Consider the following 25,979-nt stretch of genomic DNA (forward strand, 5'->3'; position numbering starts at 1 on the left):
ATGTTTTTTTCTAAATTTGAAAATACATTTAACAATTTTTAGATTTTTTTTTTCATGTCTTATCATAAAAGTACAATATTAAAAAAAAATGTAAATGATGCATCAAACTCTTAGCCTATGTTTGTTTCTTGGAAAATATTAAGAAAATAAAAAAATATTCAGAAAAATGGTTTTCTCATATTTGGTAAAATACAAAAAAAAAAAAGAATTAATTAAAAATTTATACATTTTGAAAATATTTAATATTTATAATAAAAAATAAATTAAATGAGTTTAAAATAACATATAAAACAATTTATTAATTATAAATCTAACTTTTATTTTCACTTTCCTTCTTTATTTTTTTTTCTCTCGCATTTTTCAAGAATAAAACATAACCTTAAAGAAAACTGATAAAATAGAGTTCTCATAGGTTGCTTGGACCTTCAACCTACGCCAACCCTGATATTTTCATATTGATATTTTGCTAACACAACCCTGACGCTAAGCTGTTCAAACTTTGTCCATGTCAACTCGAACATCGGGTTCGACATAGGTCCATGTCCATGTCAAATTTCAGGTGAAGCTTCGGTAGGCTACAAAACCACAGCCATTTTAGTATGGACGGAACCTGGGCCGATAGGCAGGACAGAAGGCCCAAGAGTTCCAGCTGAAGCCTGAAACCTTTGGGCCCAGGTTCGGCCCAGAAAATGAAACTGGTCGTGGTCGTAAAAGCGCGAAAATTAAAGCAAATTGGCGGGAAAGTGATCTCCCGCAACTATAAATATTATCATGATAAATAAATAAAGTTCAATTATTCAAATCCATTTTCAAATTTTCCTCTCTCAATCTAGGGTTTCAAAATGCAGATGTTCTCCAGCCAGTTCGATCCCTTCTCCGGTGGATTCTCGTCATCTCAGTCAACTGATTCCGGCGTTTCGTCGGCCAAAGTGAGTGTTTAAACATCCTTCTTCATTTTATTCTTTATCCTTTTTTGATCCCGTCAGCCCCTAAATAATTATAAGAACCGGGGCTCACTGTTTTAATTTCATTTTATTTATTTTTTCTCTGCAACCAAACAGAGAGGTAGTGTTTTGTTAAGCTCAGGTTTTTTTTTTTTTTTTTTTTTAATTTTATTTTTATATATATAACTTTTTTTTTAATGGTTAATTTTAAATTTTTGTTTATTGCAGAGTCGTGAAACTCAAGGGTTGATCCCAGTGACAGTGAAGCAGATCAGCGAAGCTTCTCATTCCGGTGATGATAAATCCAATTTCCAAATCGACGGTGTGGATGTTACCAATGTATAATTCTAAAACTCTCTCGTCTCTCATCTTGATTCCATTTGTTTTAGTGGAGAAAATTTCCCCAAGAAAAGTTTTCGCTATAGTTTATCTCTGAGAAAATTAATTTCGGCTGTAGAATATTGAAAATTCTAAAATCTGGTTTCCTTTCATCTATTGGGAACCAAAAAGAAACCTAAAGAAAAGTGATGTATTTTTAAAAAATTATGCAGATCAAGATTCTTTGATGGGAAACACTTTTTCCACGAAGATCCTTCATCTGGATCTATTTTCTGTCAAAACAAACTGAATTTCTATTCTGTCTTTTCCTTTTTCTAACTGGGGAATTCCTGTTTCTGGTCTGCTTAGATTACATTGGTTGGAATGGTGTTCGATAAATCTGAAAGGGTTACTGATGTTTCTTTCGCTCTCGATGATGGTACAGGCCGAATAGAGTGTAAAAGATGGTAACATTTTCTTTTCTCGTTGTTTGATTTAATGTTTGTGATTATACTAGACATGAAACATGGTGTTCTTCATAAAGCAAATGATCAAAACAATGCCCATGGAATTGATGATATCAAATTATTTTGTTTTGACATGAAAGGGAAATGTAGTGGGATTTAGATTCAAGATGAGGGATTAGTTTATGTTCTATGAATTCTTCTTTAGTAATGAAATTCAGAGTTTATTTTGATGCATGTTTATGGGTTTTTTTCTTGAAGGGTGAATGAAGCTTTTGACACAAGGGAAATGGAGAACATAAGGTAAGTTTTCATCTCATAGGAATGTTAGATAATAAATGTACTTTGATCTTTGTATACTTCTGGGTGTATTATGGCTTAGAGAAGTGCTTATACTTTTCTTGGATATTGTTCCAAATAGTGATGGAATTTATGTTCGTCTTAATGGACACCTAAGAAGTTCCGGAGGCAACAGGCAATTGGTTGCCTTTTCAGTGAGGTATGTGTTCAACACTTTTGACTTGTTAAATTAGTATACTAGTTCTTAATATGTGTTTTCTTCATTTTGTTTGGTCTAACAGAACCTGAATTTTTATGTTTGTTAAATTTTTGTTTATTCTGAACATTTGAAATGCTTGGCTAGATAAACTTATTAGAAAAATTAATGCTTAACTGCATTAAGCCCTGCATGATGCATTTATGTATTGTAGTTGTTGTGGATACTGGTATCGGTTCAAACCCCAGAAAAGTGAATTGAAGAGGCAAAAACCTAAAAAATAGTGGAAATTATATGATGTGAATTTCCAGTTGGCTTATTGATTCATTTTGTCAAAAAATTTGGGACACTGTTGATATATTCAGCACTACTTGATATTGGGAGACAGCAGAGGAGTGCACTAGAAATACAAGGTTGTATATGTTGTGCTTTTTCTCATGTTGGATAAAGAGTTCCTGAAATTAATAGATGTGAGCTCCCAACTGATAAAATAGTTGGGGTGGGGCAGATTATGGGAAACAATTAGCTACAGTGTATTATATGCTTGTGTGTATAGTAAACCAGTTGATGGTGTGTTACAGTGCCCTGGATTTGGTTGTTTTGCAGGCCTGTGACAAATTTTGATGAGATTGCCTTCCACTTTATCGAGGTCATACATCTCCATCTGAAGAATTCCAAAACACGGGTAATTGATTTATAGAGTGAATGTGTTTATGACTAGTACATGTGTATTTAGTTGTGTTTTGTGATGGTTTATTTTGTATTTATTCACTTTGCAGCTGCCAAGTGATGCCCTGACTCAGCCTTTGAGTGCATCTGTGAAGACCGAATCAACTGGATATCAAACCCCATCAAGTCATGTAAAGATTGATTGAACACATGGAAATTTTCTTCCTTCTAAAATTTCTCATTGATGTGTGGATTTGGCATGAAATCCCATTCTTCCTTTTTGTAGTTATCTGCCCAAAGTGTTGATGGAGTCAAAGGACTCGACCAAATGGTTCTTGACTACCTGCAGCAACCTTCAAACTAGTGAGTGATAAATTCTCAATTGTATACAACAAATAAGTAATACTAGTGACAACAGTAAGCATTGAGCTACATAACATGCTTTGTTTTATATTCATCCCTTTTTCTTTTTGGCTTGTTGGAAATATATTGTTCATTTTTTTGCTTGAATGCTGAACCTTTGAGTGCAATTATGTTTGCAGTGATCGAGAAAAGGGCGTACACAGGGATGAACTTTCCCAGCAGCTGAAGATTTCTACTGAAAAGATCATGTACTTTCTGTCTCCCCCTCCTTTCTGTATTTAGTTTGCAGGGAAAGTATTTATCAAACTTTTTCCCATTGCCTGTGCCAGGGAATCCATCAGAACTCTTGAAGAGGAAGGGTTGATCTACTCCACAATTGATGAATTTCACTACAAGTCAACCACAAGTGGATGATGCTCAAGGATTTTAAACAAGAAAGGCCTGGTGTTGGAAACCTAACTCAGCTATGTCTGTTATAATTTCTTCCTTCAGCTTTTGACTGAATCTGTTTGGAGGATTCATCAAACATTAATGTAGTGCAATCCAATGTAGTACATAAAATTAAGAATGTAGTTTCTTCTTGCTATTATTAATTGAATAGAATCAAAAACTAATACAATTAATGTTAATGAAAAACCAGTCTGCATTGTCACTGATGTTTGTAGTGATCACACAAATATAAATGGAGTGGCTTCAATCTGTCATCATCATCGAGTTTCATCCTCAAGGTTGCAGAAACCCATGGTGAGATCTTCATGTGGTTTGCATCATCACCGGGTTTCATCCTCAAGGTTGCGGAAGCCCATGGTGAGATCTTCATTTAGTTTGGTGAACTTTGTTACCAGAGCTACCTCGCCTTCTGCTGGGTCTTCAAATTTCTGAGATCTGTAGGAAGTCAAAAAGTGTTCGGATTGTCATACAATAAATACAAAGGAGGTTCATGCCCAATGTCACTAATATTACATAGGGTTGCAAGTTGGGTGAGTTGGATGAATTGATGACTAATCTAGGTCTAACCCAATTGGATTAGAGTTAAGCTTGAGTTGTCCAAGCCTTGGCCCAATCTGTCCAAATGTTGGGTTGGGTCGGGTCGGACCAGCTCACCCAAGTCACAGCCTTAGTATTACTTGTAAATAAGTTTTTACTTACACAAGACGGTAGAAAAGATCTCCAAGACGATGCTTGATGAGGCTGTATGTTATTTTCTGCCCGTCCATACCAGCTCCTCGTTCTACTGCCTGCATATCCAGGTCCCATCAAAATATATTAGACTTCTTGCCCCATGTAAAAGATTGAGACTTGTTTGTTTCCGAAGAAAACTAATATTTTTCTTATACCAAACATCAATGAAGAGAATGTATTTGTTTGTAACTTGATTTCTATAGCTCTATTTTATAGGTAACACTTGCGGACTTCTTGTATCGTAATGGTGATCTAACCATTTTTCTTTTCATTTGTCCAATCAGATACCCTTTGAGTCAGAAAAAAATGAAGAATACATAGAGAGGAAATACCAGGAAAGAAAGGGAAAAATGAGAGTACCTGATTGGCCAAATTATAGAAATGAATAATGTTCTTCATCATCCAAACTGACTTGTAAAAGGGACAAAACTTGTCATATCTGTCAACCAACCAAAAAATCAATAATCATGGAAGATAATGAAAATTTGATTGGAAGTAACAAAAAATAACCCATGTCAGTCTTACAGTGACTAAGAGTGTGTTTGGGAGTAATTTTAAAACACGTTTCTAGTATTTCTACCATTGAATGATAAAAATTGTCAAGTATTAGAAATATTAAAAGTGCTTTTAGAATCACTACCAAACGGGCTCTAAATTAAGCACAATTTCCACTTACGGTGTGAAAGCATTTTGAGCAAGATAGTCCTCCCTCAAGAGCTTTGCAGTCTCCAGTGTAATTTTATCCGTTTCTGCCAAAGCATCCTTTCCAACAAGCTGCAATGTTGGAAGATCATCAGACTTATCAATTACAATAGCAGCAAAGCATTTGAAGCAGAGTCTGATTTCCTAGATTAAATCCAAGATTAAGAGGAAGGTGGAACCCATTGAGCATCTAGCATATTTATGGTGTATGAGCCCAAACTCCCCTCATAGAATCTTGAAAACAATCAGAGATCTGACAAAAATGGTTCCCCATTCCTGATCCTCATGCACTATCCATATCTGGGTGGTTAATGATGTTGATATTTGTTGAATCCCATGTATTTCCAGACTGCCATGGAAAAACTGCAGGTTTTGGCACCCTAAAGTAAATTCAACACTATCAAGCTCAACCTCAACTCAAACCCTTCCAAATCCAACACATGTTTGAGAATCACCCGGGATCTAATTATATATACCTGGACTAATAATTGTATAATCTATATATTTGTATTACACTAGAATTTAATATTTACAGCACTGACAGTACAATCTGGCTAAATTGGAATCATTTCTGAATTCAACTACGTGAATTCCAAAGCCATGCTCATAATGGAGGTTGGTGGTGATGGTTTCAGGTGAAGAGAAACAAAGTCTTTTAGAAGTTTGAGGGGAAAAACATGCCTGGACAATTTCATTAAGGTCATCTTCTCTTTGCAGCACCTCACGAGCCTTTGTCCTGATATTAATAAAATCAGGGTCATATTGTTCATAAAAAGATTCCAATGCCTGAAAATGTACAAAGCAATAAGTGAGCACAAGCTTAAGAAATTAATCCACGGTGAGAAGGTGTTAACATATAATACACCTAAAGAAAAAACAATAGCATCTGGAGTGTTTGGACAGAAGAACTTACGGTTGAGTACTTAGAGTAAGAAATAAGCCAGTTTACAGATGGGAAATGTTTCCTCTGAGCAAGCTTTTTGTCCAAACCCCAGAACACCTGCACAAGGTTTTATGGAAAACTAAAACTTGAATGCCAAAAGGAGAAATTAAAGAGCCAAATGGATACTCCATGTCTCCAATTATAATAGAATGATGGGAAGGTTCCTTATGCTTTCTGCTTTTTTCTTAACAATCCAAAACATATGATATTTTGCGTGTTTTGGAACACAAACATTTGATGAGTCTAGGTAGAACATGGTGTTAAACTGATTTAAAGGAGACTGCATCAGCTGCAGTTTCTGAAGTGCTAGGAAACTTTTCCTATGTCTCCTTTAACTGAATGTTGTTACTCATGAGATGTGAAATGGGCAAAAATGAAAATGCTGGAAAATTTGGAGATTACCTGGACAATACTAAGTGTAGCTGATGTCACTGGATCTGAAAAATCTCCACCTGGTGGAGAAACTGCACCCACAATGGTGACACTACCTGTGCGTTCTGGCCCACCAAGGCACTTAACTTTACCAGCACGCTCATAGAAAGAGGCTAAACGTGCTGCCAGATAAGCAGGGTAACCACTGTCTGCTGGCATTTCTGCCTGATTAAGAAATTATAGTTGTCGATTTTCAGAGTAAGCAAAGAGACACGCTTCAGATTACAATATCAATATTTCAAAATGCAGTTACATGAAATCATGCCAATTGAGCAAGTAGCAAACTATAGAAAGCAACCACAAAGCCTGTCATTATTTGAAGCAAATTCAACCATGGGAAAAGAAACAGGGCAGAATCACAAAGTTAAAGAGCCTTTTCCTTTTTCTTTTTGATGAACTAAGTATATTCCATGTGAGGGAAAAGGGTAATGTTGCAGTACAGAAGAAGTACAAAGGAAAATGAAGGAAGATAAGAAAAACATAGGACAAATCTAGATCATCAAGAGCGCCAACAGAAGAGTCATGGTGTCCGCTAAAAATCTGAGAACTATTCCACAAAAAATGAAAGAAAAAAGTTCTGACTTGAGAGGAAAGGATGAAGAACCATATAGTTAATGTTCTTAGAATTAAATGGAGAATTTTTTTAGAATCTTCCATGCTCATTAATTGCATATATCACACTTCTCAATTCAATATTAACAATTGATTTACTTATAGAAAGAAAAAAAAATAATAATGACAAAAGAAATAGGCCATCTCACCAGTCTTCCAGATATCTCACGCAAAGCCTCAGCCCAACGAGATGTTGAATCTGCCATCATACTGACATTGTAACCCATGTCTCTAAAGTATTCGGCAATTGTGATACCTGAACATTCCCTAATCACATTGGTTTAGAAAATAATTTTGAATAAATATACAAAACTTGGAAAAATGTTGCTTCACAAAAAAAAAGCTACCAATGGAAATTCTCAATGTAGAAAGTAACAGGATACATGCATTTGTCTACATGCTTAAACTCTTCTGATGTAAATATAGTTGATAAAGTTATGGCTTGAAATGTTTTGCTTAAACAAAGTTTAGCCCTATGAAAAAAATGAAGGGTAGAAACTACACATACAAAAGAATCCCAATTCATAACAAAACAATGAAGATCAAAGCATTACCTGTATAAATTGAAGCCTCCCTTGCAGCCACAGGCATGTTAGAAGTGTTAGCTACGAGCGTAGTTCTCTTCATGACAGATTCTTCTCTCCCATCAGGCAGTGTCATTGTCAGTTGAGGAAAATCCATCAGAACCTAAATTTTATTGTATTTTAGATTGTCTCCAGAATGATTGAAATGTCCAACAAATAAATAACAGGAACATCAAACCAAACCTCTGCCATTTCATTTCCTCTCTCTCCACATCCCACATAAACCACAGTGTCAGAATTAGAGTACTGCAAATGAGTAGATGTTATGCTAATGCATGAGACTGAGATAGAAGAATTATTTCCAACATATTAAAACCCAAAAGCCTAGTAAACAAATGAGAAATACACCTTGGAAAGAGCTTGACTGATGACTGTTTTCCCACAGCCAAATGCCCCAGGAATTGCACAAGTCCCACCCAGGACTGAGGGAAAGAGAGCATCAAGAACACGCTGTAGAGTACAAAAGAAAGTATCAGAAATACCCATTTCAAAATGGTAGTCATGTATGGGCTAAACCTTGACAGGATGCATTACCTGCCCAGTAAGGAGAGGTGTATCAGCAGCAAGCTTTGAGGCAACAGGCCTAGGTGTACGGACAGGCCAAGTCTGAAGAAAGGTAAAATAAAAAAAGGAGTCATTAATCAGATGCTTAGCATGCAGATTTTACTTTAAGGCAATGCATAGAAAATACTAATAACCTGAAGCATGGTAAATTGCTTTTTGACACCTTTAAACTCAAGTTCTAACACTGTGTCCTGCATATACATATGTGAGAGTCAGCTCATGACTGATTGTAGAAATCTAAACATAAATAGGCAAGATAAACAAAATAGACATTATTGCTTTACAAAAGACCTAATCGGTCCATTTCTTATGTTTACTTAAGGCAGCATTATATGATTACAGAATTCCTAATTTCCTATTTAAGAAAGCAAATCATCCAACATCCAAATGAGAAAATGCAAAAATATGTTTTAAAAGAAAAATTTATCTTCCAACTGCATGCATTACAATGGTTCGAATTGATAAGAAGAAATGACACTGATGCTGTATATTTACCATAACATACTAATCCGAGTTACGAGTTCAGGAAGAAGGTACAAGAGACAACATAAGAAACAAAATCCAGAAACATGGACTTAAATGTGTAAAAAGTAAGGGGTGGTTTCAAGACAAGTCTTGATGCATTAATATAAAATATCAGAAATCTAAAGGATCTGCCTTGTTGCTGCTTCTGTCAAAACAATAGTTCCCTCTTTGTTATGGAAATATTAGTTCCGGAAGCAGTTCTTTAAAATTTAAAATAGTACTTCCTGTAAGTTTTGGTAGTGGGAAAAGCTAGAAGCCTGTTCATATATTTACCACCAATAAATATGCAAATGCAAATCACTAATGTCATCTTCAACATAAAATGAAGATACATTTCCCAACTTCAATCCCAACAAAAAATCCTAGTCACAAGATTTTAGGAAAGATTGCCAACTCAACCATAGGAACATAATGAAAATGGTCATCAAAGTTGCAAAACAAAGAAATTTGGAAACAAACCTTTAGTGAATATTGACCAGGTGGTGCTATGTAAGTGATCTTTCCCATAGCATCAGGGGGAAGTGCAACATGGTGTTGCATTAAGCTATTCTCAAAAACAGACTGCATGCATAGGATTAAAATATGAGTCAAAATCAGAAAAATTGAGAGAAAAGTGACACCATACTTTCCCAAGTCAACACTTCAATCTTATTCTAACAAACTAAAATAATGTTATCAGCTTACAGCATACAAGTCTCCACCGGTTAAAAGATCTCCTTCACCTGCAACAATGAGAGGAAAGCAATTTTATTGGCATCAATGATTACAGCTAAGGACAGACCACAAACCAACTATCATGTATTAGCATATTCAAGCAGTACCTAGTTTCTTGGGCTGGAACTCCCATAGTGTATCTTTGTCAAGGGCTGCGACAGAAACACCACGAGGAATATAGACATCACCAGATCTCTTAGCAATAGTCTTCAGTGGCCTCTGCATTAATACAAAAGAAAGCAATTAAATTAGAGATTTCTATTGTGGAAGCCTATAATGCCACCCATTCGAATAAAAAAAAATGTTGGGAATCCATATAACAGATGTAACAAAAGTGTGCAAATAAAGCTTTTAGACGTGTAGGAGATGACAAGAGCATGCATGGGGTTAATTCCAATTTTAAGTCTTTTACCATCTTTTCAAGTTGTGATTGTCACTTGTATCTGTACATTTTCTAGATTACATATGGATTAACACCCTGAAAAGACTAAGGCAATTTTGCTGGCAACAAGAGTTTATATACCCCACCTGAATGCCGTCAAAAATGTTTCCTAAAATTCCAGGTCCCAGCTCCACTGAGAGGGGCTGCAATAGCAGGGGATAATGAGCAAACTGAAGCTAAAAATAAAGTAAACCTTGAGATAAATGAATGCAGAAGATATCAGGGCACCTTGTGTGTTCGTAAAACAGGGTCGTTCACCATCAAACCAGCTGTTTCTTCATAAACTGAAATACACCCAAAAAAACAAAATTATCCCCTTGTATTAACATAGAAGAGCTTGAACTTTAGAATACAAGAAGCATTAAGATCAAATATAAAAACATGGCAGAAATTTGGACAAACAGTAACAGAAACTTCTAAAAGTGTAAAAAGAAACACCAAATTACCAGTAGTAGAAAAAATTTATTATTGAGATCAAATCAAATACTCTGCCAAAAGGTTTTGGTTACAATCAAGGCAAAGTGCTAATCCTCCTTGAAGGAATAAGAGAAACTACTAAATGGGACAGGAATAGGTTGAACGGAAAAGGTTGAATATCACTCTTTAATTTTTATTTGAATGATTTCTTTCCAACATTCCAAGCTCTTAGATGATCATTCATCTAATGACTGAGATAGTTCTCAGTGGTTTGAAGATCCACCAACATGGAAGCTTACTTGTTGAGAAACAAACACTTGAGGATTTTAGAGGGCATTTATATCCCCGTTAATTGGGTTTCATTACTTGGGTTGAATTCTTACACTCCTCTTTTCCCTTCTCTAGTGGTTTCTTCTAAAAGAAACCTCATCCACCTTTCTTCATATCAATTCTTTCCATGACAGATTCTTTTATCTCCTAGAAGACAAACACTTGAATGAAATACCTTGGATGGTAGCTGAATCTCCTTCCAATCGAATAATTTCCCCGATAAGGTTGTCATAACCAACTCGAACCAGTTCATACATAGCAGCTCCTGCCATTCCATCAGCAACGACAACTGGTCCGGACACCTGCCAAATTCCACAACCACAGTACAATTAAGCACATCCGACCATCACTTCCATTTCTCAGTTTATGAAAGAGTGATTTGCATAATAGCTACAAATGGGCAAAACCCAGATGCACAAACTATATCAAAAGGCAAACAAGCAATGCAAAACACCAATAATAAAAAAAAAAAATCCCATTATTCATATCAATGCTGCTCCATGAATCTGATCATATATTCACAAATCCCATCAGAGTGAAACACTATAGCAGATGATGCTAATTGCAATGGTGGTGAAGTGAAATGAAGTGCATGATAAAGAATTCAAATTGGGTTTTGGTGTAAGAAGTGAGTATTCCAAGTGACAAATGATCTCAAACATGAAATGATGCAAAAACCAGAGAAAAAAAATGAGTTACCTTGCGAACATATCCATACTCGCTCTCTTTCTCAGAATCCTCAAATGTAGTTAATCGAGCTCCGTTAATGGATGGCATTTTCTCTGAGATCTGAAGAACCAACTGAAGCGAGAGAGAGGAAGAGAGAAATCGATTGAAGAGCAAACGACAAAAATTAAAGAGCAAAACGACAGGGAAGGTAATGAGGGAGAAGCCAGAAAGGTGATCGGAGGAGTTAGGTCCGTCTTCATAGATTGCATTATGATACAATAACTTTAGTCTCGTAAACCAATCGCCCCTATAGCTCAGTGGTAGAGCGTCAGTCTTGTAAACTGAAGGTCCGTAGTTCGATCCTGCGTGGGGGCAAAAACTGTTTTCTAAAAGATGTTTTCAAATACATTTTTAAAAATTTTAGAAATAATTTATTTTTAGTTTTAAGAAACATATCTAACACACCAGCACCCAGCCAATCCCCTCATTTCAGGGGTCGCTTTTTCTCTGTCTCAGTAGCTGTCTACAAACGTGTGGACGTGGTACGTGCTCTTTTCTTTCCAAATTTCATATTGTCATCATAATCAATGGTCACGATCGCTCGCATTAATTTTTTCCGATGGCTAATCCTGACCGTCTGTCGAGATCCATCAATCCCGATACACGTAAAAGAGCGGGAAAACTGTGACAGACCAGTAAGAATTAGGAACTAAACGGTCACTTCTATAAGCGGAGCAGTGACCGATCCGCTGGTCACAGTCATTTGCAACAAGCAGAGCTCCCGAAGGAGGACGATGGCGCCCAAGAAACGCAGAGAGGGGGAGGTTCTGGTAGACACTAGTACGACATCGGTAAGGGTGACTCGGAGCTCGACTCGCCGGCTCGGTGCGAAAGCCAACGCCTCAGTGGCTCCTGCTCCTGCACCGCCGGAGCGGCCGAAGAAGAAAGTCAAGAAGACCGAGGATGTGAAAGAACCGGAGAAGGTTGCCGATGGTTCCAAAACGATTGTTATAGAGCATTGGTGAGTTTTCTTGTCTTGTCCCTGTGATTAAATGGTCGGAAAAAGGAAGAAAATGGAAAGAAATGAAGATTTTGTGTGGTAGTTTGGTTTTGCAGGACGGAGTCAGAAAGACTATGTGAGAAAAATAGCTGTTCTGGTTTTCTTGGTAACCAAACAGCATATTTCTATCACTATTATCATCATCATTATTCTTCAGGCCAATTTTGGATTTCGCTATAGTTTTCAAGTTTTGCGGTGGATTACAAGTGCATGATTGTTGTTACATGTTAGCTTGTCTATGTTCAAGAGCGTTGTAGAATCCTCAGTTGTTCTTCATTTTCTAGGTATTCGTTTTTCTTTTTTCGGTGGAATTTGCTCTGAGGTAGGATTGTATTTTGGGGTTTCATGTTAGTGTTTTTAGGTCTTCTGATATGATGAAAATGGTCTTTTTGCACTAAAGGAGTATGGTTTAAAGTTTTTAGCCTGGCTCTTGGACTTCTGGATTGGGTTCCTAGCTCATGTGTGGTGTTCTTGGTGTTTCAGTGTATTTGTATGTTGGTTTTGTGACCATGTCTCTGCTTTTCTTTGGATGCTAAAGCTTCGTTTTGCTTGTAATCTCTACCATACTGAAGCTGTTCTTCTTGGTTTATTGCAACAGAGGGTTTTTGCTAATATTCTTGTTGAGTTGTTTCTTTCCTTGGTTTAAAGCTTTTTTGGGTTTTTGATTTCAAGAATCTTTGTTTGCTAACATTCTCGTAATCCAAGATACTAGCATCTAATATAAGAAACTTTATTCGCTGGGTGTTGTATGATACTTGTACTTATTTTATCCTTATTTTTCTGACTGATAAGTAGAGATCTTTTTCCAGTTTATAGCATTTCTTTATACCGTTTTGGTTGTTCTTAGAAAATTTGAGGGAGAATGGGAGGGAAAATGATTTTGTGAGGAAAGAAAAATAAAAGGAAAATGAAAAATGGATTTAAAATAAAAATTACATCAATCTTTAAACTTATCTTACTTATTTTTCTTATTTTTTCTATATAAAGATTAAATACTGAAAAAATGCGTAAGTTGCTAACTAATTCTAATTATATTTGATTTTTTTCTCTCTCGTAATTTTCATGGTAAGCCAAATATGAGAAAAACATTTTCTTTAGCATTTTTTCCCATTTATAATATTTTCTGATACCCAAACATAACCAATACAATTGTTCCTTATCTTAATACAGCAAACAGTGCAACTCATTCAAGACAAGAGCTACTCAAGTAAAGGATGGATTAGAGAAGGGTGTGTTGGGTATCACTGTTGTTGTCAACCCGGAAAAGGTATGTTAGGATGCAAGGGAGTCTGTTTGCAAGTTTTAAGTTGAAGTATCAAATTAATGTCTAGTTTTGATTTCTTCTGATTTGGGGACATCATATGAGGCTGTACACAAAATATGGCATGTACATCATGTTTTGGGATCTCACTTATTCTATTCTACAATAACTTGGAGGTTGTACATGTTCTGTTAAACTAGTTTTCAATTTTATTTTTAATTAATGAAGATAAAGGTAAAGTCTAACTGATCATGTAGAATATCCAAACCCTTTCAACAGCAAGAGATGGAAACCCTTTCAATTTTAGTTTTAGTTGATTTTCTCTCTGTTTGGTGTGGTATGGGTGATGTAGTCAAAAGTAAGAGAAACTCTGTTAAAACGACATGGAACTTTTGTTGCATGGGCAGGAAAGGGAAAAAAGCCAAGCTTGGAGGACCACTCCATTGTGTTTATCTTGGACTTCGTGGGAGGAAAGAAATGGAAGAGGCCTTTGAAGATTTGGAACTACTAGAACGAGCCATTAAATTTTCTTTTAGGAGTCTATTTTGGAATGGGTCGAATGTAGATGATTATTCCATGACCATGATAGTCTTTGTAGATTGGGTTAGCTCAAAGTAAAGAGAGGTGATTTGTTTTTTTGTTTCTTCTCTCTTTCTTTTGCTTGCCTGTTTTTTTGGTGAAAAATATGTACATCAGTGTACTTTGTTGTTCCTTTTTGCAGGCTCTTTATATGTATATATACACTCTCTTCTAGTCTATAAAAAAAAATCATAGCCCTTTCAAGCCTCTCACATGTTTATAAATTAATCTTGGTTGCAATAAATTATGTAGCTAACAATTCAGGGTAATACATGTCCACACAGTTTGTGGTATATATGCACCAGATTATTTTTTACTTAGTTTCAGAAGTACGATAACCCTGGATATGGTTCCCATGTTAACAAAGGGAAGTACCATTTAAAGTAGTAGGTGCAATGAACTTCCATGATCTTGCTCTTCTCCTAATAGAGGCTCCTAGCATCAATTGAGGATGCACACATAGCCCAAACTCCACTTTTTGTTTTTATTTTTTTCTCCCAAATCACATATACCCTTAAAAGCAAGGTAAACAGTGGCAAATCTTGTCTCCACCAGTCTTGCTAATTCCTGTTTGTGTGGGTGTATATGTGCATTTGCATGCACCCATACAATGGCTCTGGTTCTGGTGGTTTAAAACCCAAAGGGCCATTAGGTATGAGCTATGGTGATATAACTGATAAAAGCAAGCAAGCTGTTAATCTCTTTGATGCTTTAGTTTCTTCACTGTATATGCATCTCATGTTGGGTTCATAAATAGGCCCAACTCAAGAGGCTTTTCTAGGACAGATTGTTGCAACGTGCATAGTCCATGAATAGAATGTAACTGTGCTCCAAGAATATGTTTTTTTTTTTGTTTCAAGTGACTTTGTTTAAGGTCTCTGTTTATGTGGTCCCTGTGTTGGTTTTGTTCTATTTTCCCATTCTCAAATGACTTTCTCTTTCCAGCCAAGAAGAGGATGCTTCGAAATTCGGGAGGAAGGTGGCGAGAAGTTCATCAGTCTTCTGGTAAAACTCATGCCTCATCATTCACAGTATCATGGGAAGGCACTATGTTTTTATGCCATAATCATTTTATTCGTTTGCAGTATATTCTTATTTTTTCTTCAATGGTTTGCAATTTTATACACCATCATTTGTGATACTTAAGTAACTAGAATTGCATGCACTGAATCTGCCCCACCAGATTTTAACCTGACCCCGAAATTGTGTTGGATGAAAATAAGTATTTTGATGATGAGAAATATGCATTAGGGTAGATTACTATGAAGAAATTTGCATGGTGATAGTTTAATATAGAAAATAAGGTAAATTTAAAAAAGACTATTTACCACTACCTTTGCAACACTGCTTTCTTGTGCAAATAAATGAACAAAGCAAATTACTTGTAGTTTGGTGAGGAAAAAGAGTGCTACTTCTAGTTAATAGATGATAGGGAGGTAAATTTTGAATATCAAAAGTTCATTTTTTTAGACTATGTAGCCAAAAATCCTCAGTTCTTCAAGTTAGAAATCTTAAAGCTGTCCATAAGCATTTTGGTTTTCTGATCCCAGGACTATGAGTAGTGCTTGTCTAAGACAAACCCCTATCCTGATCATCTTTAACAAATTTTGGAATTCTAAAATTAACTCTCTGGGTTGGATAAAATTACTTTGGGACTAATTTCTGTCCCCTTTCCAAATACTGTGAGCTACAACTTATATTGAAGCATGCCTTCTAAACATGTTACTGACATAATGATTTGGGATGTCAACTGATGGATGCTTGATCGAAGTAACGTCTGGGCCAATATTGAGTTTGACTGTTGGTTCATTTAGATTGACAAGTCTAGGCCAAGTGAAGGAGCCCCTAACTCAGGTAACCCTGGCTCCTTTGTAAACTGTGATACAACTCAACCGTTGCTCAACATGAATTATGTTATATCTCAACTCAAAACAGCGTTAAATCTTGATTACTTTCTGTCAACCGGATAACTGTTCCATTGCCCTTATCTACTTCTATATCAAACCCCTTCAACCCCTGCCCCCCTGTGGGGCTGGTATGGCTTTGTAGAATGTTTTAGTTTATGATGATGGTGAAAAGTAGGAAACAGTTGCCATTTTCCAGTACTTGATCCTAGTTATATCCTGGCTTAAAATACGGCATGACCTAGTACCTCTTTTCTATTACCACCTACCTGATTTGAGAGAATGCAGGAGCAAGGTTTGATGGGTACATCATAGACTTGGTTTACCTTGGTGCCCAAGGATCGCATAATCTTCTCACCATTTATTACTTGGGGTTTGGTTCAAGGGTTTTGGGCTTGGTGAATAGAGCTTGAGGCTCATCGATGTATTTTGAACTCATTTCTACAGGACTGAGGGAGGGGGAATCATTGTGTTTAAGGGACAAATATCACCATATTCATGATGAATCATGTCAGGATCTGACATATGCTATAGTTGGCTTAAGACTCCTTTTTTCACCAGGTCTTAGAGGCTTTCTGTTGGTTGAACTTCTATCTGCCAATATGGCTCTCCTCTTGGATTAAGGGCCCATGTGGGCTTATTTGAAGGGATCTCACAATGAAGAGCTCGTAAGCCTGTAATTGAGGCTCCTCAGGCTTTCTTCTGAGAGATTCCTTAAGTGCAACCTGTTTATTATTCTACATTTCTAAGAAGTTTCTAGCAAACCATGTTATAAGAGCTCTGTTTTTCCTCTTAGTTGCTTCTTATCTGCATGTTTTTAACTTGCAGGATATGAAGCGACCATTTGCACCAATGAAGGCACTTGACATGGACAAAGTCATTTCTGATATCATTGACAAGATCAAATGATGAACACTTTGGGTTAAATGGATTTTTAGTGTTTGTGGATGTCTTTTTGTGGGAAACCAAGTATCATTGCTTAATAGTTGAAACCTCTGTATTGAGAAAATGCTAATTTCATTTGAAATTCCTCTCCTGGTAGGTGATGTTGCTATTGCTCTAGAATTCTTGAACCTTTTTGAATGAAATATTGTCGCACCAGTTGTTCCCTCTGCATTGCAGGTAGGTAACTTGGATGTCTTATGGAAATGTAAATGTTCCATCATGTTCATATGGCTTTCAAAAGGGTTCAATTTTGTTTTAGTTGTGCTTTGAGGATATTTTTCTTTTTTGATATATACATATTTATATTGTGTGCTTCATACCATTTTTCTAAAATATGCATAAATTGTAGGAATTTGGGTTTAGAGATCATTTTTGATGTAACTGGCCTTTCATTGAAACTTCAGGAAGAAATCAAATGACCTTTCTCTCTCCCTTTTTTTTTGTCTCCTTTTTAAAGTTGAATAGAGTGGAAAACTTTGCAATTGTCAGATATTGAAAAATTTGACAAAGGCTATTTCTGAATGCATGTGGTTAGAGCAGGAGTGGTATTCTACTTCTTGTTCCAGTCATTTCTATGTTTCTTGAGTTAATGGTAGTTTCTTTATAATGGGAAAATGCTGCTCGTATCAAAATGTGTACATTCTAAAATTTCTTGTCCAATTCCGATACCTGTGTGACCTCTTTCTGTTTTTTACATGAAAACCATTCTTTTTCCCCACCTATCCTCCTTTACTTCCCATTCAAATCCTAGAGATCTAACAAGACCGACACGAATGGCATTACAACAGCAAGGCATGTGCCAATAGCTACTTGAGTGGTGCCTGAAGTTCGATCGGCACTGGGTGCATCTGCATGTGATCCATCAGCCACGGGTCCATCAGCTGCAGGCATAGGTGGAGAGCTGAGGGGAGCATCACCAGCTGGCGCATCAGCCCCTGGGCCATCAGCTGCCGGCACATCAGCAAAAGATGGGGCTTCAGCAGAGTCACCAGATGGTGCAGGAGCTTCTGCTGATGGAGCCTTGGCAGGAGGTGGGGTGGTTTTGGACGCCCCTGGACCTTCAGCTGCCTTTGGCGCAGCAGCAGGCGATCCAGAAGGTGGTGGAGAAACTGGGACGGCCACCACCCCTCCAATACCAGGGGCTAGTATAGGGGTGCTGATCTGAAGCACGGAAATGTTAAAAGGCTGAGAAGCAACGGTCTTAACCAGCTTGGCTTGGAGACCTGACCCTGCTACTGCAGACCCGAAAACAACCTGTCCACTGCTCAGTTCTGTTACATTCAAGAACCCTTGTTGCCCATTAGCCTGACCGGTGGCCTGGAACAGAGTGGTTAGAAGAGCTGTCTTGTTGGACAACTTATGGAGCTTGGCAACATCATAGTAATCAAGAATCACGTGCAGGCGCAGGATGTTCTTAATATCATCCATCGATTTGCCGGAGATTGGAGCAATGGCACCATTCTCAACGGCGAGGACGGTAATGGTCTGTCTTCTATTAATCCCGATGCTGATGTTGGTCTGAGATAGATAGCTATTGAAGGTGGACAAATCAGGGAACTGGCCCAGGAGCCTGGTGATATTAAAGGCCTGGGCGGCCGAGGAGAAGAGTAGGAAAGAAGACAGGAACAAGAGAAGAGGAGGTGGAAAAGAGGACTTGGGCCCCATCTTTTCTAATGCTCCCGCTATTACAGGAGGAACATCAGGCCCTTTATATACAGAGGGGAGATGTTTCTAAGCCAGAGACAAAGCCTAACTGAATTTTCTACGTTTCATGGACGGGAGAAAATCTCTCCTCCATCTCAAGATCAGTTGGAAATGCGGGTACGAAGAACATGATGGAGCATTGATCTCTGAGTTTGGAGACGACAGGTTCAACATTTTTCTCTGGTTTTTTTTTTTTTTTTTGTTCATCAAAACAAAAAAAAATAAAAAAAACACAATTAGAAAACAATTTTTTTGTTCTTTAAAACAAAAACATAGCGTTTTTAGAAAATATCATTTAATGGTTTTCCATTATTTTATTATTTAAAAAAATAATTATACAAATATAAAAAACTCTTAAAAATAAAGTATTACATATCTAACTTATTTTTAAAACATATTTTAAAATATAAAATATTTTAGGTTAAAAAGTTTATTTTGTTTAGCATTGTTTTAAAAAACATTTTTCAAAGTTTAAAATCATTGATAATAAATGCATTTATCTTATTGAAAACTATTCTTAATTTCTTTAAGAATTAAGTAACAGAAAAAACTTAATTCTATATGAAGTTAAATTGAATTAAGATCTATTTAGATTTAAGACTGAAGAAATCAAATTCACCTTGGGTTTTAAGCTCTTATCTAATGTGAAATATATAAATCAAATCAATAATAATAGGATTTGATTATTTAAAAATTGATTTTTTCAATTTTGAAATGAGAAATTATGGACTCGATTGTTTGATTCGGTTTATATGTTTAAAAAACTAAAATTATTTAAAAAAATATTTTGAAAAGTTGACTGGTTTGGATCAATTTAGTTGGCTTTGTCAAGTTGGGTGATGAATCTACTAAGCAAGCAATCCAAATTTTAGCCGGTGGGTTGAATGATTGGTTCAAATTTGAAGTGAGCATTTTTAAACCAAGGGCATGGTGTCTAGCCACGGGATACCAAGACATGTTGTCACTTGTTCCTAGACATGCTTTTGCGGGTTGAGATCAATACAACTATTTATTGAAATATAGTAATTTTGAAACTATTTCCAAATTAGAGTTGTTTTTTAAGAAGATAATTTTAATTAAATATGCAAGTTATTTTTTTCAAAAAATAATTTCAAAATTCAATTAAAATCGATTCTTTAAAAGATAATTTTCAATTAGATTTCTTAAAAATATTATAAATTTATAAATATATATATATTTTAATTTGTTGTATTTTTTTTTTTTTTGAGTTGAATTTGGTTCAATTTACATGTTTTATAATCTAATTAAAGAAACAATGAGTTATTTAAAATGTGGGAAGAAGGCGAAAATGTCCCATGTGAATTTGGGAAGTTTTTTCTTTTTATATTCTAATGTTACATTCCAACATAAGTTAGAAAAAAAATGATACATTTTAAAAAAAAATTCTCCCTTTTTTTTATTATTATTATTTTTTTAAAAATGGAATAATTTTTAAATACATAATTTTATATATTTTTATTTTGTTTTCTTTTTATCAAATTTTTAAAATCGATTATTGAATTGAAAAAGTTACTAATTTACGATTCATTGTCAGATCGACGGTCAAATTGATGAAGTTATAAATATAAATTTTTATATATTATTATAATTTAAAAATTAGAATTTTATTTGAAAATCAACAAATTATTTGAAAGTCATATAATTATTTGAATTCCTAATGTTTCCAAAAATTTATTTTAATTCCTAAAGTTTTCAATGATTTCATTAATTTATTTAAACTCAAATAAGAAGTTTTAAAAATCAATATAAAATTAAAATATATAAAATTTAACAAATAAATCAACAAAAATTTCAATAAATTGAAATTTCAATATGCAATAAATAAGTGAGGCTAACAAATTTTAATCAATAAAAATTATACATCAACAAAAACTAAAACATTAAAGGTAAAAATATTAAATATTAAAGTAAAAAAAAATAAAAACTTAAACTAATAAAAACTTAAATGTAAAAACTAAAGACTCACTGTCACGTGGCGGTGGGTAGGGTTTGGGTTTAGGGGGTGGGGAGGCATAAACTAGGTTGAACCGTTCGGTTCGCCGGTTCGACCGTCGATTCACTTGGTCTGATGCCGATCCAACCCTTGGATGACTCAACTAACCAAATCGAACCAAAATTGTGACCAACTGATTCGGTTTTTAAAACCGTGTTTTACATTCTTATATTTTAGGATAACTAAATAGCATATATATCTACATAGTTATTTTAATTTAAAATTTTTTTCTTAAGATCTGATAAAAGATTTATGATTTACGATAATAAGCCGAATGAGAAAACAAACATTTTAAAGATATTTTAAAAGGGAAAACTTCTACTTAAATCACTAAATCACTAAACTCAAGCATATGCTCTTGTACTTGTTCATAAATTTTTATAGTTTGCTAAATACTCGCATATATTATTTTTTATTTTTAAAATATAAAAATTATTATGATATCATACTCCAACCACTATGCATATCCTATAACTTATAGTACTAATTTTATTTTTATTTTTTAAAAAAATCCCTAAAACTTTTATACAATAAGCATTCAACTGTTCTCCACCTTAAATTGGTAAGTGGAATTTCGTTTAAATTAGTAATTTCTTTTTTTATATAAATTTTTGCATCTTTTCGAAAGTTGGTACTAATGAAAGTAGGCCTAATTTAAGGTATATTCCTTTACCACTCATGCCGTCGAAATTTATTTGATACATGATCATATTCAAAGTTTATTTATAAAATATATAAAATAATTTGAAAACGATGTCTTGAGCATTAGATTGAGTTTAGATTGAGTTAGTTACGAAAGAATTTATTCCTCCATTCCCAAAGTTTTGTGCTTAATATTCTTTTTAGTTAAGAATACAGTATCTCAAAAAATTTAGTAATTTAATGATTAAACATTTACCTAATGTCGATCTTATAATTAAAGTTAGGCTAAATACCTAATCTAAGAACCTTTTAACATTAAGTAGTAGGATTCTTTCAAATGTCAAATTAGCTTGTAGTGTTATTCCGAACTTTATATAAATAATTTGTTTGATACATATCGACATACATGAGAGGAGGAATAAATGATGTTTTCTTTACTAAATTTGGATGGGAATATGTAATCAACTTTATTAATTAAAACCTGCTACCTAAAACCCTAGTGGGTTTTCAAAACTTGAACAGGATTAAGTGGGTGATTACAGTAATCACCTTAAAATAAGATCAAAATTAGGGTTTGGTTGAGATGGGAATCACTCAACCTAGTGGAAGTCACCTTTCCCCTTGATTCTCATTTTAATGAAAGCAAAGCATTCTGATAAAAGCTACCCAAATTCCTACATAACTTTAGAGGAAACAATTTAAATTACAAACAAAATTTTAAAAAATAGAAATATGTTTTTTTTCCCAAAAAAAAAAAAGAAAAGAAAGGAAGAAAATGGGAATGCTGAGGTGGGTTTGTCCTCCAAAATCCAAACAAATGACAGTGTATAAATCATTGGCAGCCAAACATGGATAAGGGAAGATGGGGATTGGATCATGAATCTTGATGCCAACTAAGAGTCTGTCATCATCATATCCCAACAGGAATTTTCTATCTGGAATCAATGATGTATGTGGGCTTTTTTTTTTCTTTTGGGGGCTCCTAAGAATACATCCCTGTGATGCTTGCTTGAATTGGATTTTGAGCTTTAGCCCTCAAACCCTCTTCATTTCAACCAACCCTCAAGAGGGTTTTTGTGTTTGTTTCTCATGAAAATTAAAAATAGGGGATATTTTCCTAGAAAATGGTTCATGCATAAGCCTATCTCCTACTTTCCACATGTTTCTTTGTACTGGCCTATGAATCAATGTCACAGTGTTTCATCACCAACTAAAGTTTCAACTTTATGAAAAAAAAATATGATAGAGAATAAAGAAAATTAAACGTGAGAAATAAAAGGATTCAAACATCACTTTAGATTTTTTTTTTTTTCAATTTAAATCAAGGGATTGCAAGGATTCTTCCATAAGGACCTCACTGATACGATAAAGAGGAACATTGAGCAGCCGGAGCTTGTACTCCTACTTCATCCTTGGTTACCAAAAGGCTTGCACAAAATTGTACTGTCTTTCATCATGTCTTGGCATCATCTCAACTTTAGGTATAAAGTTTTAGGACCACCATTGATCCAAATCTCCAATTTTTTTCTAGACATGACTTTTGCTACTCTTATTTCTTCTCTCCTACTCTACCTAAAGTCCTTAACATCGTAACGATCTTATATTCATTAAGCAACCGATCTTTAGTAACTTAATTATTACCCAAAAGCTTTATTATTTGGAAGTAGTCGATAACATTTATCGACCTAATCATCCATAAATATGTTTGTGACAAAAAACTTGCATTTTTAATATTAATAAATAGAAGAAGAAGAAGAAGAATGATATTGAATGGGTGAATCCTTTCTATTATGTTTATGAAAAAAAACTTGTACATTTATCCTATCAACAAATAAAGAAGAAGATGCACAAGAGTGGTATCTTCTAGGGTTTCTTTTTGGTCTAGGGATGAAGGCGTGAACCCTTTTTCTACTGTTGGGCAGAAATGCTGCCATCAATCACATCTTACCTTTCAAAAGTTGCAAATTATATGAAATAATAGCTAACCCAAGGTCATTTTTGGGGGACCCATGGTCCAATTTAAAGTGCACCATGATTTGAGAGGTAGGGGGAGTTGGGTCACATGGGCTTGAACCTATACAATTTGAGGGTTTGATCTCATTCGGTTCAAACGTGTTTGACACTATGTTGGGCGCACGTGAGGTCTGAATTTTTAGGCCAATTGGGTGGTGCCATTTGGTGAAGAGGGTTGTATCCCAATGATGTGGATTACGACTAGACAAGGGTAAAAAAAAATAAGGGCAACAAGGTCCTAAAATAGAGGACCACCAACCCATGTGATATCATGTGGGCTACATTTGAAAATAGGGGACATCTAGGCAAACATAGGGAGCAAATTTTGGGGAGAAAAGGTGGTGAATGAGAAGCAAATAGAATGGGAAAGGAAACTAAAAAAAAGTACACTTGGTGTGGTGGTCCTTTAGATAGGCTTGCTTCAAGCTCAATCATCTCAATCATTTTTATTCTAACGAGGGATATTATTTGGACAACCCATTCACAAACCTAGTTACATAGAATAAAGAATGTTTTTTTTTTTTCCAAAAATGTAAAGCATGAGTTCCCATTCACAAACCTACAAAGTTGGTAGAACATTACTAATATTTTCAAGGCAATAATGGACAAAAGTTTTTATATTATAATTTTGGAAAAACTAGTATTTTTTATTTTTAGGAAATACAATCATATGCTTATACTTCATTTTTTATTGTTTTGAAATATTTTTTTTTTCTCATAGAAGGGTTTTAAAATTACAATATATAACAATTTAATTAACAAGAATTTAGAAAGTTTAGAAGCTTTAAAATAAATTGAAAGTTGACTTACTTTTATGTAATAGAAAGTTTAAGATTTAGAAATTCTTTGATAAAGACAATACATTGGTGTTATCTAAAAAGAATTTGAGTCTAGTATATTAAATAATATTTTTTTCTTAATTTTATAGATATTTTAAATTTTGTTCTCATTATTAAATTATATATGTCTTCATAAATATATATACGAACACATACAAAATTATAAATGGTAGTATTTTATTTAATTAAAACTTTTTAAATTATCAAAATTACAATAAAATTTAATTCTTACATGTAAAATTCAATCCCATAATAATTTTTATTTCTACTTCTTTTAATGCTAAAAAGGTCGATCAAACTCGATCATATAGTTATTTCTGTTTTTCCTTCTTTATTGTTAATTTTAATATTATTGCATAAACATTTTTTTATTTATAAAAATGTTTTTAATAACTCTAACAATTAATCAATGTCGAAAATGGAATAGACAAATCTAAGAAAATGGTCCAAATAAAAAATATCTTTAGGGAGGCAAAAATATCCAAAAACCTCTCATGTCCACGTGGAGAGGCCGTGAGGAAGGTGGCAGTGTCTGGAAGCTCTCCAATCTTTTTTCTTTCTTCATATATCTCCTCTAAAGTCAATATATAAACAAGAACGAAGCCAATATTCCCACAAAGTGAAAGGCTCTTTTATACACACATCAACAACAAGATTCTCCCTAACCCACATCCACAGATGGTATGTGTACCCTAAATCTCACCCTTGTGGCATCCTTGTACCCTAATATTTAAACCCATTTGGACCCACTATATCTAGATTCTATACCAAAGAGGAACAACCCCATCATCACCCTCCTTTAGGGTTTAAGAACCCCACCATCCCCTAGAGTATTTTCCTCTTGTTTTATATGCCCTCACACCCATATAAATACCGCCTCTTCTGCTCCATCCTTCTCACCTCCATCAAACCATCAACCTTATAAGTCTTTAGTAGTGTTCTTCTTTCCTACCGATCAAACTCATTGAAGTAACAAGCCAAAGACACTTCCTGAAAGAACATGTCCGGGGTTTGGGTGTTCAAGAACGGTGTGTTTCACCTGGAGAATCCTCAGGCGGAGTCGAATGGGCAAGGGGGCACCGGCCAGCGCAAGGTGCTCGTGTACCTGCCCACCGGCGAGGTTGTATCGTCCTACAACTCGCTAGAGAGGATTCTGAGGGGGTTGGGTTGGGAGAGGTATTATGGAGGTGACCCAGACCTCTTCCAATTCCATAAAAGCTCTTCCATTGACCTCATCTCTCTCCCTAGAGAATTCTCCAAGTTTACCTCCATTTACATGTATGATCTGGTTATCAAAAACCCCAACATCTTCCACGTTAGAGACTAAAACCAGTCATATATAGCTTTTCTACCAGACCTATAAACCCCTAGCTAGCTGTCTCTTCCTTACCCTCATCATCATCCCTGTTTGGCTACCCCACCATTGTTTTTTCTTCATTTGTGTGCTTCTCCTCCATTAATGGCTGCCAACCTAGGTTTTATTTGACTACTCTCCCTCTTCTCCACTTGTCCAGTACTACTGTAAGAAAGCAGAAACTATGTGCCTTCATCGTGTTAGTTTTCTACTGTTGTAATGCTTGAATAATGGCTTTGTTTCATGTATTTTATATGTATTATCCTAATAAAATTCCCATATTGGATCATGATT

General features: G+C 35.0%; 5 protein-coding genes and 1 non-coding gene across 6 annotated transcripts; 4 read left to right on the plus strand and 2 right to left on the minus strand.

The window, feature by feature from the left end:
- Positions 1-814: 814 nt before the first annotated feature.
- Positions 815-3,840, plus strand: LOC117913556 (replication protein A 32 kDa subunit A-like). The gene is made up of 10 exons (XM_034828555.1): positions 815-929; positions 1,173-1,283; positions 1,632-1,729; positions 1,988-2,029; positions 2,148-2,225; positions 2,829-2,907; positions 3,002-3,082; positions 3,178-3,254; positions 3,434-3,502; positions 3,584-3,840. The coding sequence occupies exons 1-10, from the start codon at positions 843-845 to the stop codon at positions 3,666-3,668; spliced, it is 807 nt and encodes a 268-aa protein (XP_034684446.1). The 5' UTR covers positions 815-842; the 3' UTR covers positions 3,669-3,840.
- Positions 3,748-11,565, minus strand: LOC117913555 (V-type proton ATPase catalytic subunit A-like). The gene is made up of 20 exons (XM_034828554.1): positions 11,401-11,565; positions 10,877-11,003; positions 10,183-10,238; positions 10,041-10,097; positions 9,620-9,731; positions 9,483-9,520; positions 9,258-9,359; positions 8,408-8,464; positions 8,244-8,315; positions 8,058-8,159; positions 7,893-7,955; positions 7,680-7,812; positions 7,275-7,381; positions 6,484-6,678; positions 6,052-6,138; positions 5,820-5,924; positions 5,113-5,210; positions 4,797-4,875; positions 4,404-4,492; positions 3,748-4,139 (listed from the first exon to the last, which is right to left on the minus strand). The coding sequence occupies exons 1-20, from the start codon at positions 11,476-11,478 to the stop codon at positions 4,025-4,027; spliced, it is 1,872 nt and encodes a 623-aa protein (XP_034684445.1). The 5' UTR covers positions 11,479-11,565; the 3' UTR covers positions 3,748-4,024.
- Positions 11,566-11,673: 108 nt separating this feature from the next.
- On the plus strand, positions 11,674-11,745 carry TRNAT-UGU. The gene has a single exon. It is a non-coding gene; the product is annotated as a tRNA-Thr (tRNA).
- A 350-nt stretch (positions 11,746-12,095) lies between these two features.
- On the plus strand, positions 12,096-17,345 carry LOC117913660 (selenoprotein H). Its single transcript, XM_034828698.1, has 4 exons — positions 12,096-12,391; positions 13,601-13,697; positions 15,216-15,275; positions 17,003-17,345. Exons 1-4 carry the CDS (start codon positions 12,165-12,167, stop codon positions 17,081-17,083), a joined length of 465 nt encoding a protein of 154 aa, XP_034684589.1. The 5' UTR covers positions 12,096-12,164; the 3' UTR covers positions 17,084-17,345.
- Positions 17,346-17,700: 355 nt separating this feature from the next.
- On the minus strand, positions 17,701-18,786 carry LOC117913659 (fasciclin-like arabinogalactan protein 14). Its single transcript, XM_034828697.1, has one exon. The coding sequence runs from the start codon at positions 18,782-18,784 to the stop codon at positions 17,867-17,869; it is 918 nt and encodes a 305-aa protein (XP_034684588.1). The 5' UTR covers positions 18,785-18,786; the 3' UTR covers positions 17,701-17,866.
- Positions 18,787-25,053: 6,267 nt separating this feature from the next.
- Positions 25,054-25,979, plus strand: LOC117913374 (flowering-promoting factor 1-like protein 2). The gene has a single exon (XM_034828331.1). It carries the CDS (start codon positions 25,332-25,334, stop codon positions 25,656-25,658), a length of 327 nt encoding a protein of 108 aa, XP_034684222.1. The 5' UTR covers positions 25,054-25,331; the 3' UTR covers positions 25,659-25,979.

This window comes from Vitis riparia, chromosome 4, assembly GCF_004353265.1.
Source record: "Vitis riparia cultivar Riparia Gloire de Montpellier isolate 1030 chromosome 4, EGFV_Vit.rip_1.0, whole genome shotgun sequence".
Lineage (NCBI taxonomy): Eukaryota > Viridiplantae > Streptophyta > Magnoliopsida > Vitales > Vitaceae > Vitis > Vitis riparia.